The sequence below is a fragment of the Lycorma delicatula genome, chromosome 5 (genome assembly GCF_047948215.1).
Source record: "Lycorma delicatula isolate Av1 chromosome 5, ASM4794821v1, whole genome shotgun sequence".
NCBI lineage: Eukaryota > Metazoa > Arthropoda > Insecta > Hemiptera > Fulgoridae > Lycorma > Lycorma delicatula.
Genome location: NC_134459.1, coordinates 87,444,846 through 87,460,244, shown reverse-complemented (window position 1 = coordinate 87,460,244; position 15,399 = coordinate 87,444,846). Strand labels below are relative to the sequence as shown.

The window sequence follows — 15,399 nt, the reverse complement described above, 5'->3', positions numbered from 1 at the left end:
TTTATTACCGGCTTGAATTTTTAGTTACCTCAATGAATGGAGTACAAAATTTTACAACAAAACTACTTTTAACATTACATAATTTTGGCAAATACAACGTTTAATAAAAATTCATGTTTAGTATTTATTAAAAATTAGTTAACAATTCTTAGTATAACTAATATATTTTTTTTAATTTTTCAAATTTTAATATTAGTTATTAAAATATTGAACTTTCTTTTATAGTATCCCTGATAAATCTTTCGTACGGTATTAAAGTTTTTTTCAAAACTTCCTTATCGAGCGTATTAAGATGTTGACGTTGTCCTTTTTTTAGAGCTTTTGCCACAAAAAAAAAAAACAAACATCTTTTTGTTTTCTCGACTCCTTTGAAGTTTCAGTTCAAAGAATGCGTTTTCTTCTAAATGTGTGCTCGATGTCTCGGCAATATATTCTGTATCTCAAGATGTTGATGCTTCACATATACTTTGTTGACCGGAAGCACGTTCGTTGGATGATGAAATATTTTTAATATAAAATTTATATTAAAAAAAATAATAAAATCAACTTTAGCTTAGTCACTGAAGCCTTATGCTAATAACTAATATTTTTTTTTTTAATTTTTCAAATTTTAATATTTTGTGCACTGTTTGCTCCAAGAAATGGTGTTAGATCTGGCAAGCAACCCTTAGGTCAACGTTGTAATGAGAAATTGGACAACTGGAATGATGGAATGATCCTGTCGAGAGATTTTCAGAACATGAGAAGTGTCTTTATCACAAACAAAGTTTGGAGGTAGCCGGTACTTTGATCGAAATGTCATGTGGGAAGAAAAGGTCTATAGATGTACTAATAGATACTACAACAACTCAGAAGAAACTGAAGAACAGTTAAAAACTTATTCCTATTATTGAGAGTATTTTGTTGCGGGAAACAATGTATAGCTCTGCGAGGCCACAGGGATTCGGGACGAATAGAGGTCGAGGTCGACCAAGAACCAGAAGATGGCAATTTCAGGGTACTTCTTCGCTTTCGAAGTAAGACTGATATTGTATTAAAAGTATGTTGATGTGTAGTGTTGGAAATACGCAGTACACCAGTCCTAGAATACCTTTTCCTGATGATATGCTTCTTTAAACTGTACCAGGGAGGAAAGATAGCCAGAGGTGGAGGTTTAGTCGGTATTGCGCAGGAACACATACGCACTTATTAGCATATCTTGCGGAACCTGTTAGCGAGGCCGACACTGCCTAGGGGCCCGTAAATGGGGTTCCTCTACCTTGTAAAAAAAAAGAAAAAAAGAGGTCCTAGAATACAGAATGAAATAATTGAAATGTACAACGACCTGATTGTTCGAAATCTTGTGAAAGAACTTAATGCCTCAGTTGCTTCTCTATTCTCGCCGATGAGACCTCAGACATATAAGGCTTACAAGAATTATCACTGTGTGTTCGTTATGTTGATGGAGAAAATTTCACTGTGAAGGAAAACTTTCTACAATTCGTACCTTTATATGTTGGGTCCGGAAAAGTAATCGCAACGGCGATATTGGACAAGTTGCGTTCATTAGATGTAAACATAAATAAGATTCGTGGTCAAGGGTATGACGGAGATATGTCCATGTTAGGAAAAGTAAACGGAATCCAGGCACATGTAAAGGAAATAATTCCGTCAGCTTTATATTTCCACTGTTAAGCACACAGCCTCAACTTAGCTGTATCCAGTGCTTGTGAAGTAAGTGCCATTAGTAACTGTATGGGTACAATATCGAGTCTGTTCAATTTTCTTAATACCCCTAAAAGGCAACATGTTTTAAATCGACGATAAATGAAATGGAAAGTACAACTTTACACCATGAAAAACTGGTTCAACTTTGCGCAACACGTTGGTTAGAAAGTTATAATTCCGTGGCCACGGTGGTGGAATTGTATGACCCTATTATTGCAACCCTTCAAAGCGTATCAGAATGAAATGACAAAGACTCGTTCTCACAAGAAAATTCACTTTTAAGTACTTTGACTGACTCTCAATTTGTGATATCGTTGTTTTATATTCAGAGATTGTTTTCTTTAAGTCTCCCATTGTGTAAATTCCTGCAAAATTCAATTATTGATGTCATGTAAGCAGTAAACTTTGCTCCAGATATAACAGTGAAGTGAAATGCATACACAAAAATGTTGAAGAATTTTCTAAAATTTTCATTTGTGCTTCTAAAGTCTTTAATAGGTTGGGGTCCTCTATTCAAATCCCATGCATGGCAACATAAGCAAAAAACCGTGTAAAATTGGACCTATTATCAGTGATGCCAGAACTTTACTTCTGTGTCTCAACTTTTATTCCATTTCTGGATACCTTCATATCCCAACTAGATTCACGTTCCTTGAAACACAAGGAAATACTGAAAGGCTTTCAGTGCCTTTTACCTACGAACCCAGACATTCTGCCCCTAATGTCTCAAGTTTCTGCTTTCACTTCACTCACAGAATTCTATGCCAGTGACATAAGAAAAGGTTGCCAGGAAGATCTGAATAAGGAATTAAATTATGGTACAAAAAATTACACGTCTTGAGAAGGGAGACCAACCGAAAAAATATGGGTTAACTATGTGCAATCCCAACATAATGCCAAATATATTCACTTTGTTAGAAATACTAGCTATACTCCCAATGTCCACGTGTACAAATGAACGATGTTTCTCAACATTATGCCATCTAAAAACATATTTGCCTAATTCTACTGGAAATACATGTTTGAATGGATTAGCACTCCTAAACATACATAGAAACTACACTCCGACTACAGAAGATATGTTAAATGAACTAATGAAAAAGAAACGTCATTTGGACATTGTATTGTGAATGCTGAATCCTCCAAATGTAGTAACATAATATACCATAGGCTATGTAAATTATAAATACAATATTAATTTAACTAGCCACCAGTACTCTTTTTAAACAATGATTTTTCAAAACAATAATACACTATAATAGAGTACTAATTTGAACGTTTGAGACAGCTGTATTCAATTCTTTATTCAAATTCCTTCATAGAATGTAGATTCATCAGTGCCAGTTTCATTTTTCAACTCAGTGAGTTCCATATTGATATGTTGTGTTTAATTAAATTTATTTTATTATATATTTCACTGATTGCTTCCATGGATTTTATATGTTATGTAAAGTGCCTTATCTATTGTATAATAACTGTTGACTAAAATATATGATTATTGTGTAGCCTAAGTGTAATAATGGCATGTGGCACTGGCACAAGCATTTTTATTATACAAAATGAAATAGGTGTTAAAAAAGATTGTAGCCTAAGGCTGTGAAAAAAATACGTTACAAAAGTTTTATGAGTGTATTTATGAATGTGTTAATATTCAAATATTGTAAAATAAATATATTGTAACATGATATAATAGTAATGATAATAATAAAATAACACAAAATTTAAAATATCGATGTCAATTGTAAACAATTTTAATAATGACCCCCTTAATAAAATTCTGCGTATGCCACTGGTGTATTCAGTGCATCTATGACTTGTATATAGGACCTATTTTGATCATTTAAATCTTGAAACTGGAGTCTGATTATATTTTCTATGAAAATGAGCAAGAAGATTTGAAATGTTTAATCTGCAGATTTTCATGAGCTCAAAGAATCTTAGTTATGTCACTTGAGCGTTTTAAAACTCTTAAGCCATAAGATACCATTTCCTGAAATTGTTAGAATGTGGACATCCTCGGTTTCAATACTGTTTCTGATGTCTACATTCTAACAATCTCAGGAAAGTTAAATTAATTAATTTTTCATTAGAAAAAATAGTCAAGAAAAATTTATTCTAAAAAAAATTCACAAAAAAAGTTGTACAGCATCACTGCATGCTTTATTATGCATGTGCAATGTTTCCTCCTATCAAATTTAGTGATTTTCCTAATTTCAAACGATTTAATTTTCATATTGATTTGAATGAGTGTTTTAGCTTAGTATTAGATATTACGTTTAGCTTAATGTTGTCATCAAATGCTGATGAATTTAAATTTAATTATAGACTAAAAGTAGTAGTCATAGCCTACAAATAAGGGTATGGCTGATTAGTTTAGCTACATCCTTCACATCCTACACAAATCTGGAGATAAGGGGAGATTTCCTTAAGAAAGTCTGAGTATGTTTTTCGGTGACTATCCAGTACCTGGAGGAAAACCATGTTAGAGAAGCAAACATCTGATTTTGTCAGAGGAAGAACATATTATATGTAATTTCTCATTCATTTTAAATAAAGATTATCTGCTTTTCTAAAAGGTTTATGAGCAGGATCAATGTTTAATAATCAGATGGGTCCTTGAAGAATACCCATATTCATTGAAGCATTTCTGTGAATAGATCAACCCTCTCCTTCTACCCTTCTAATATTCCATAAGTTTTTGCTAAATAGCTCATTTTCTATACGTAACAAATTTCCAGATCTTTTAGAACTATTTAACAGCTCCTATACTGCAGGTATTACAAGTGGTTTTCTTTTTGAACTGGCTAGGAAACCACAATTTGATCTGAATGTTTATTCATTTATACTTCTGCTTCTTTTTTTGTTGGATTTCATGTATAAATTTCAAATTTTTTGGCAGATCAAGTCTGCAGCTTTTATCTACTACATGAAAACTTAAATGTTTAGTTAATTATATCTTAGTATAAATATACTGTACATATACTTCTAAAGTTTCTTTATCTACGGCTAAAATATCATACGGTCTGCCCACATAATATTGGGCAACAGTGTTTAGTACAGTCACCCTTTTTTTTTTATTACTATTTGGTTGTAATTATCAATATGCATTGTATGATAATTAGTATTTTTTGTAGTTTAAAAGAACATTACCTTTCTTCCTGAAAATATTAATAAAATTAGTTACATTCTGATTTATTAGTGTCAGTGTATAGTATATTTAATCTGCAAACATTAGGGTTGTCCAATAATTAGAGACAAATGGCAACAGTGGAAAAACTATTAAACAGAATAAACCAAAACTATATGATGTTCAAATTGACATCCCTGAACATAGAAAATATCAGCTGTTTGAAAAAAATTTCCTTTTATTACATCCTCTTTTGTATATGTTAAAATGTTGACTCTGGTTGAAACATTTACTATGAAAGAACAATGTACTATAGTAAGATTTTTATTTTTTGAGGGTGTAAACTGGCTGAAATTCACTGGCATTTGTTAAAACAATACAGTAAAAGTGTGTTAACCATGCAAACTTTTATAAGTGTACTGAACAATTTAAATCAGACAGAACAATTGTAAACAATTTTCATTGTCATGAAAGACTGGAAGTCTCTACTGATGCTTTGCAAAATTGGATTTATGATGTTATTCTCAAAGATAGACATTTAAAAATTCGGGAAATTGCTGAAATTGAAGTGAGAGTATTGACACAGTCCATTCCATTATCAACGATAAGCTAAATTACCACAAAACATGTTTAAAAGGGATTCTATGACAGTTGACTCATAATCATAGACACCCAAATTCACAGTAGTACAGAACTTAAGCGATGGTTTTTAGTGGAAGATAATGTTTTTTAGATTGCAAACACTTGTGATGAAACTTTATTCATCATTCTGAGCCAGAAGCCAAATGTCATGAATATGGAATGGATACAATGGAGTTTGCCTATCAGGAAAAAATTCAAACTAAGGGTGTTTTGGGATTGTAAAGGTCGAATTTATTGTGTTTATTTGGAAGATTATTATAATACCATAGTAGTGAATATGCTAGAAAACAAATTGAAATCATCAGCAAAGAGGAAACTCTTGATTCTCTCTGAAAAGGTGTAATTCTTCTGGATAATAATTTCTATCTTCATACTACTCAAAAGACAAAGAAGCTACTCAAAATTTTAGTTCCACATTCACCTTTAATTCCCAATCTTGCACCATCAGATCTTTTTTTGTTTGGTCCTCTAAAAGAGTTTTTAAATAATATCAAATTTGATAACAGTGAGTGGGTCAAGGTTGCAATAAAAGAATGACTCAAACACTAAGGTGAAGAATTCTTTATTACTGGAATAAGAAACGTCATAGAAAGATGAGATGAGTCCCTAAATATAGCCTGGGATTATGTTGAAAATTAGCATTAGTTTCATTGTCATTAAATAAATAGCATTTTTCTAGTCATTTGTCTCTGATTATTGAACAAATTTTGCTTATGAGTTTTCGTTTATATTTTAGGAGGAATTAGGTGGTTCAATTTAACCAGTCTGGACACAACTTTGGAATTGGAAATGAGAAGGAATTAAGGATAAAGAAAAAGGGTGGGTCAAAAGGGTGGGATGATTAATAAGGAATGATTATTTATAGAGGAACCAAAATATGAGACAAAAATAATTTACAAGGAAAGTTCACTGTCTCCTTCAGGCAGTTGGCACAACCTCTACTGGATTTAGCCCATACAGATTTCCCTTGTTTAAAAAAGAAAGCTGAATGTGAAGGGGCAGCATTTTGATACTGAGGATGAAATTTATAATGAACTGTAAATAGACTGAACTTTTGGGAAGTGTTTGAAACATGATAGAAGGACTTGAATCATTGTATAATTTCACAAGGAAATTCCTAGGTAGAATGTTAAGTGTAAATAGATAGTTGAAATTTTTTGAAACTAATTGCAGGACTCCTTTATCTTTGCAATAATAATAATTATTAAAATTTAATAATTAATAATATTTTTTTTTATTTGTATCAAAATCATAGATATCACACTGCCAAAAAACAAAATTACAGTAGACTTCCCATTACCTGAGAAGACAAAACTAAATAAAGAAAGTAGATCAAAAATGGAAAAGACTCATAGAAAGGAATAAAAGGTACTAGAGTACTAAAGCAACACTAGTAAATAAAATAAAAGTTTAATTGTACAATATTACAAAATCTACATTTCTTTCATATAGAAATATGTACATGCTATGTTTATTTTTATTTATATTAAAAACATAATCTCAGTAATTAATAAACAAAACATTAGTTTTATATAAACAAGATAAAAATAATTTTAAATTTATTCACTCTATGGTGAAAATAAAACTACCGAAGGAAGCTCTCTTTCATAATTATCACATATTCACAAGTAATGATGTTTAGTAAGTGGTAGAGCTTATTCCTAATAACTTTGCCCAAGATTACATGTTCAGTGATGATCAACATTACACTTCCTAGTCTATTACAGAAGTTAATTATTGATGATATAAACAGTGAAAGATAGATTCAGTCAAAGGAAGTCTACTGCATCTTTTGCTATCAATTACTTTACATCTTTTATATACGAACCTGACACACAATTAATAAAAACATACAATTAAGTAAGCATACAGTGTTATGAATATTATACATCTCACTAATTTTAATAATGATCTCACCAATTTTAAAGATTTTCTTAAATCCAAGTCTTTCCTTCGTGGTAAATTATCTTCACTATAATCATTACAAGTAGTGTAGCTCATATTCCTTGGCCATTCCCCATTTTCCATCATTGATCTGGAAGAAAGAGCCCTATTAATCCAAAGTTTAATAAAATAAACAAGTACTTAAATGGTGGTTATAACAGCAATATCAGCCCTTCTTTCTGGTTACAAAAAAAAATTAACCATTTAAGAAAAAAGAGAAAAAAGAGAGAGAAAGCAATATTACTAAAAAAACAAACTTATAGTATGTTAATGCTAATTACATTACATTACATATGAACAGTCCTGGGAAGACAGTAAATTACCACAATGAGAGTCTCTCCATGCCTTATCATCCCATTCCTTTTAATGTTATTCTTCATGAATAAGTAAACTATTCTAATCATGTTGAAAAAATAACACTAAAATTATATTAGCTTCCATCCTGCCAGCTTAAAATAAACAAAACAGCCCCTTCTTTACTAGGGAGTTGGATGCTTGTCCACAAAAACAGGATTCCATAAAAAAGCTAAAGTAATGACAAGTGCTTCTCTAATAATGCTAGGTCTACTATATAAAAAGAAGAAAAAAAATACATATGAATTCAATTAACAATTTACACTTTGTAATATTATTTATAAATACAAATTATATGTAACAGTAACAATGTTTTCTTTTTGCATTATTTCAAAAGCCTCTCAGCATTGCTTGTTTACAAAGGTAAACTAATTTTTAATACAGAACGTTTTAACCAAATCTTTCAACACAAAGATTATTTAACCAACTTATTGTTGCTGATGCTGGCACAATTCCTCAAATCATAAATGAAATAGAGTAGTACCAGTGAAAACTTTAAGCAACTGAAACTATAAATTTTTAAGTCATTTATTTACAAGCTTAAAAAACAGTTTAGCATTATTAATCAGATTAATTATATACTAAATAGTGTAATAAACATCCTTTTTTGTCCGATTTCAAATGTATTACTAGTTGTCATTTATGTCATCCCATTAAATATGCACTCATACTTAAGGATATGTGCTCTATCCAAAAAACATTTGTTTTAAATATTGCCTACTTTCCTAGTATGGACATGAAAAAATTATCATCAGTGAAATGAAATATTTATTTATTTAAATATTTATAAGACTGATAACTGCACATATTAAAATACTTTAAACAATTTTAAAGGACTTTTAATGTATTATATTCATAAAAAGTATCTATCTTAAAACTACCATATTAGTGTGTTTAGGATGTGCGTTTAAAGCCTGAGACAGACATGTTTCAGCAAGGCAGAAAAATCTAAAAATAAAAAATAGTATTTTTCATAAAATATTGAGATATTCCTTTCATTAAATAATTTTTTAATATTTTAAATCAAATCAGTATTATGGATCAATACTAAAAAGAACAATTGATTAGTAAAAGAGTATATATATATATATATGTGCATATAAGAGGGTAGGGTGAAAAGTTCCAGGACTGGATAAGAAAACACAATTTTATTCAGTTCCTAGTATTAACAAAATTTTAATCATTCATATTTTTTTTTTTTTTATTTAAAAATAACACAATCATTATTATTAAGGGTACAAAGAAATTAACTTAGATAAAATGATTATTTAAATTTTTATTCTCTATGTACTATTTAATTAAAAATAAAATAGTTCTAGAAAATATTATGCAAGTTCACATTTTTTCTTAAAACAATTAAAAGTTACATATATTTTTACCAAGGAAACTCTATAATTTGTGTTTCTTATATTATATGTAGTTTAACTTCTTTATACATTATTAAAGAAAGTAAGAAATATCAAAACATCCCCTTTTCTATTTTTCCATGATTATTCTTGCCTAAGATGTATCAGGTGTATAAGGACACATTTCATTAATAATTAAGCAAACATCCCTTTACTGAACAGTAAACAGAACTAGATAAATGAGACTTATGGCTGAAAGACATCTTGAGTTTACCTGATCAAGGTTGTCATCCAAGTTAAATTTTTTGTTACTGAATCCAATGTGCTAAATGAAAAAAAAATGCGATCAGTTGTTTAAAAGTACAAATATTGTGTCATTTACTTTTACAACTTGATTAAGTTCCTTCTTTGTTTTACATAAATATGCATGACCATGGAGAAGCATGCACTCAAATTTTTTAAAAAGAATTATAAAATATTAATATTTTTATTTCATTACTCTGTCAATATAAAACATTTTTCCAATGTATAACAACTTTACTAATTGTAATGGATTCTGACTTTACATATGGAATGGAAATTGTCATACCAAATAATGGCACAACATAATGTAAATGGCACATAAGTAATTTCAAGTGGTCATCAACTACTGGTTACAACTCAGAATAAACAGTGTATTTATAAAATGTAGGCCTAAACAATAGAAGGGTTTTTGTTCAGTGGAATAAGGGAAACATGTCTTTAGTAAATTTGCAACCTATATAAATATGTGTATGTCTGCTTTTGACTACTACAGAGAGTTTAAATCTTATTTAGTCTTGTTTTACCACATGTTGTATTTTGGTAAGATATTAGTGTGCTGCTATTTTTTAATCGATCATAAATAAAATTGTGATTTTTAGCACCTTTATATTTGATAACATTTCTTTAACTCACTATCAATATTTTTTTAACAAAAGTATCTTTTGTTTTGACTTCTGCAAAAGTTTGTAGGTGTGTATTACGTAAATATGAGTAATGCGTACAATTTTTATGTTTTTTTGTAAATTTGTATCTCAAGTGCCAAGAAAAACTTTTTCTAATTTTACAAATTGTGTTTTGATTATTCACATGGGAATCAAGAGAAAAATTATGTCTTATTTTTTTCATCTGTTCAGTCACTAAATGATTGAAGGAGAAATGATGAGCTGTGCAATATTTTCTTTATCAATGGTAGGAAGTGAACCTAAGGACCACTTACTGCTGTTTTCTCTGACAAATACATTTGGATATTCATTCTAAAAAAAAACTCAATATGATAAAGAGATGTATCCTCAACTCTAAATCAGATATCACATGGAAAAGAGGCACCCCTGTACCTGCATCACAGTCCAAATTAACAAAGCTAGAAGTACAAGAAAATCTGATGGCAAGCAGAACTTTAAAGAATGTTAAAGAATTTTGTCCTTTTTTTACTTATTGATTTAATTCATGATTTTAAGCTATCCAAGCAGCAAGTAGAATTTTTTGGGGTCTAGACTACAGCAGTCAAATCTTTTAGCATAAAAAGTTGCCATGTTTAGAACAACAAAGTAGTTAAAATTATTTTACTATGAAAAATTCATTATATATATAAATATATGTACATATGCTGATGGCCTAATGAAAGATCTTTGAATTCACCATATTCCTAAATAGTGGGATTTGTTAAAAGAATTTGAAATTAGCTTCAAAGCAGTTTTGCTTCATAATTGTAACAAAACAGTCATCAATTCAATTAGTTTAAACAGTCAGTATTAAAGAAACATTCAGAAGTATAACTTCAATATTACAAGCAATAAAACATAAAGACCACATGTAGCAAGTTTTTACTGATCACAAAGATTTGGTAATACAAGATTTGGCATTACCTTTTGGTTTGCTAGCTGGAATTATTAACTATTATTGTTTATATCTGTGGACAATTTTATTACAAAAACACATTACCAAGTAAAGTACTGTACACTGTGAAAGAACTTTGTGACCGATAATAAATACGTAAAGCACTTTCTAAAAAGTGAACCTCACTTATAAATGTTGTAAAGGCACTCAAAAAGATTGACTGAAATTTAATCATTTAAAAAGACTATGTCTAAATTGAAGATACTAAGTTTACAAAGGGTATTTTTATTGGATCACAAACGAAGAAACTGCTTCTTTATAGCTCAATTTTCAAAGGGAAACTTAATGAATGTAAACTAGTTGCATTTAGTTAAGTTATGTTAGAAAAGGTTAGCCAAATTTAAAATGAATAAATATATAATAACACTGATAAACATAATTTATATTTATATTATTTCCTAACATGCAATATATGTTTTTAATCTGTTTTGTGATGCTGAAAACGAATAAGCACTCAGAATATTTCTATCACCCACCATTTTTGAAAAAAAATTTAAATTTTATTTAAAGGATTTTTTCTTTTTCAACTTACAGTTAGCATTTTAAGCTCTTATATTGTATTTTGTTAGCTCATTTTTTATTGTTCAACTTTGTTAACATAATTTGTAAGCAATAAATAAACAATACTAGACAAAGAATTAAATCATATCATAGTCACATATTATGACATCATATCTTGCAGGTCAAAACATGTGGCTGAAGACACAGCTGTGCTGTTTGTATTAAGTACTGGATTTAGGAATGAATTAATTTTGTTCAGTCTTATTGCATCTTATGTTTGTTAACAGTGCAGTGTCATAATAATGGCTTTTGTTATGTATGTGATGAGTTTACCGTAAAACCAAATAGAAAAAGTATGACTTGAATTAAAGAATGCTTGTTTAAAATAAATTTGTTTTATCTTATTACATTATTGAGATTTTTTTAATTCTCAAACTTAAAAGGATACATACACCCAGAATTAGGCTATAAGAAATTTAAATTATAAAAAAATGATATAAAATGAAACAGAGACCAAAAGAGGTAAGATATACTCAAAAATTATAACAAAATATCTGTATGTGACTAAATTACTTATTCAGTAAAATAAAAAAAGGGCATGGATCTACATATGTTACAAAATACAACCATACTGAAAATAAGCTTTTCTTCAAAATTTACCCATTTTCTTTAATTCAGCTTATACAAATTAATAGAGTATTTACTGAGTTCAACTTTTATTTCAGAATGAAAAACTAATATATTTGCTTACATTTAACTGAAAGCAATATCTTGGAATAGTGTAACTTGATAGTGTGATACTATATATAGTATATTATTGCATATACTATACAATAGTATAACATTGAAGTGTGATACTTCAAAATTGCAAACTTTTAAATACATAAAACTTGTTATTTAAAAAATGCTTCCAGATGGACCGTTCAAATTCTTAATCAGTAGAATATGTTTCATATAATTTAATTTATATAAGTAAATAATTTAATTATTTGAAATAAAACTTTAAAAAATAAAGGTAAATAAATACGTAAATTAAAAAAAAAATTTCTGTAATACTCTTAACATGATCTTTTAGATACTTACTTTACAGCAAGTAATGAACGGATTGTAAGATCAAAGTAGAATGCAGCTGCAATTTCAGGATCAGCAGTAAGACTATATGTAGTTCGAAGATTAGAAAGTCGTTCCCGATTCGTAGGTTCTGGCTCAGGCATGACAAACATTACACTAGTATTTGAACAACTACATTTAAGAAGGCCTTTGTCCTGAAATACATACATTTGCAAAAAAATTAATTAAACTACAACATAATCAATTAATGTGCACTATAAAGTAGTCACAAATTTTAATTTAGTTATACTGTAATTAACAATAATAATAATAATAATAACACAATAAGATAAAAAACAAAATAAAGAAAGGCATTGCATTTTTTAATGCAAAACCTTTCTCTTTTAATAATAATCATTTCTGTAAAAATTATACTTTTATATTAATAAATTGATAAAGTAAATGTACAACATAAAATATTTTGTGGTCCATCAAACTGTTATCCTCTATGAATCATGAGACCTTGCCGTTGGTGAGGGGGCTTGAGTGCTCAGGGATACAGAGTAGCTGGACCGAAGGTGTAACCGTATCGGAGAGGTATCTGTTGAGAGCCAGACTAAGGAATGATTCCTGAAAGAGGGCAGCAGCTCTTTCAGTAGTAGTTAGGAGCGTGAGTCAGAATGACTTAAACGACCATATCAACATCACTCAGGCCTCTGAGTACTGCGCAGCTGAAAGCAATGGAAAACTACAGCTGTTTTTTTTCCAAGAAAATGTGGCTCTCTGCATATTCATATAGCAATGATGGAGGCCTTGGTGAAATTTCACCTTGGTGAAATATTCCGGAGGTAAACTAGTCCCCCGTTCGGATCTCCGGGTGGGAACTACTAAGGAAGGTGTCACCAGAAAATTAAAAAATAACATTCTACGAGTCGGAGCGTGGAATATTAGAAGTTTAAAAAAGGTTGGTAGGCTAGAAAATTTAAAAAGGGAAATGAATAGGATAAATGTGGATGTAGTAGGAATTAGTGAGGTTCAGTAGGAAGAGGAAGGCGACTTTTGGTCAGGTGATTTTAGAATTATTAACTCAGCTTCAAATAATGGGCAGGCAGGAGTAGGTTTCATAATGAACAAGAAGATAGGGAAGAGAGTAGAGTATTTCAAAACGCATAGCGATAAATCATTGTAATAAGGATAAAATCAAAACCTAAACCGACAACGATTGTTAACGTCTATATGCCTACAAGCGCCCATGATGATGATGAGGTAGAGTGTGTATATGAAGAGATTGATGAAGCAATTAAACACGTAAAAGGAGATGAAAATTTAATAATAGTTGGAGATTGGAATGCAAGCATTGGAAAAAGCAAGGAAGGAAATATAGTGGGTGAATACAGGCTGGGCAAAAGGAATGAAAGAGGGGACCGACTTATAGAGTTTTGCATGAAGTATAATTTAGTAATTACCAACACCCAACTTAAAAATCATAATAGAAGAATATACACTTGGAAAAAGCCAGGCGATACTGCAAGGTACCAGATAGATTATATCATGGTTAAGCAAAGATTTAGAAATCAACTCGTTGACTGCAAAACTTACCCTGGAGCAGACATTGATAGTGACCATAATTTGGTGATAATGAAATGTAGATTGGGGTTTAAAAACCTGAAGAAAAGGTGTCAGATGAATCGGTGGAATTTAGAGAAGCTTGAAGAAGAGGAGGTAAAGAAGATTTTTGAGGAGGACATCGCAAGAGGTCTAAGTAAAAAAGATAAGGTAGAAAATGTAGAAGAAGAATGGGAGAATGTTCCTTTAAGAAAGGAAATTCTTAAATCAGCAGAAGCAAACTTAGGCGGAATAAAGAGAACTGGTAGAAAACCTTGGGTTTCAGACGATATATTGCAGCTGATGGATGAACGTAGAAAATATAAGAATGCTAGTGATGAAGAAAGTAAAAGGAACTATCGGCAATTAAGAAATGCTATAAACAGGAAGTGCAAACTGGTGAAAGAAGAGTGGATTAAAGAAAAGTGTTCAGAAGTGGAAAGAGAAATGAACATTGGTAAAATAGACGGAGCATACAGGAAAGTTAAGGAAAATTTTGGGGTACATAAATTAAAATCTAATAATGTGTTAAACAATGATGGTACACCAATATATAATACGAAAGGTAAAGTCGATAGATGGGTGGAATATATTGAAGAGTTATACGGAGGAAATGAATTAGAAAATGGTGTTATAGAGGAAGAAGAGGAAGTTGAAGAGGATGAAATGGGAGAAACAATACTGAGATCTGAATTTAAGTGAGCATTAAAAGATTTAAATGGCAGAAAGGCTCCTGGAATAGATGAAATACCTGTAGAATTACTGCGCAGTGCAGGTGAGGAAGCGATTGATAGATTACACAAACTGGTGTGTAATATTTATGAAAAGGGGGAATTTCCGTCAGACTTCAAAAAGAGTGTTATAGTCATGATATCAAAGAAATCAGGAGCAGATAAATGTGAAGAATACAGAACAATTAGCTTAACTACTCATGCATCAAAATTCTTAACTAGAATTCTCTACAGAAGAACTGAGAAGACAGTGGAAGAAGTGTTAGGAGAAGACCAATTTGGTTTCAGTAAAAGTATAGGGACAAGGGAAGCAATTTTAGGCCTCAGATTAATAGTAGAAGGAAGAATAAAGAAAAACAAACCAACGTACTTGGCGTTTATAGATCTAGAAAAGGCATTCGATAATGTAGACTGGAATAAAATGTTCAGCATTTTTAAAAAATTAGGGTTCAAATACAGAGATAGAAGAACA

At 30.2% G+C, this 15,399-nt stretch overlaps 1 protein-coding gene across 1 annotated transcript in view; it reads right to left on the bottom strand.

Moving 5' to 3' along the window:
* The window catches only part of Ir25a (ionotropic receptor 25a), a 61,475-nt gene that overhangs the window by 27,841 nt on the left and 18,235 nt on the right, over window positions 1-15,399 (bottom strand). Inside the window, exons 7-8 of the mRNA XM_075366563.1 lie at window positions 12,625-12,806; window positions 7,394-7,511 (exon numbers count right to left, since the gene is read on the bottom strand). Of these exons, the coding sequence (XP_075222678.1) occupies window positions 7,394-7,511; window positions 12,625-12,806 (300 nt within the window). The remainder of the gene's footprint in view (window positions 1-7,393; window positions 7,512-12,624; window positions 12,807-15,399) is intronic.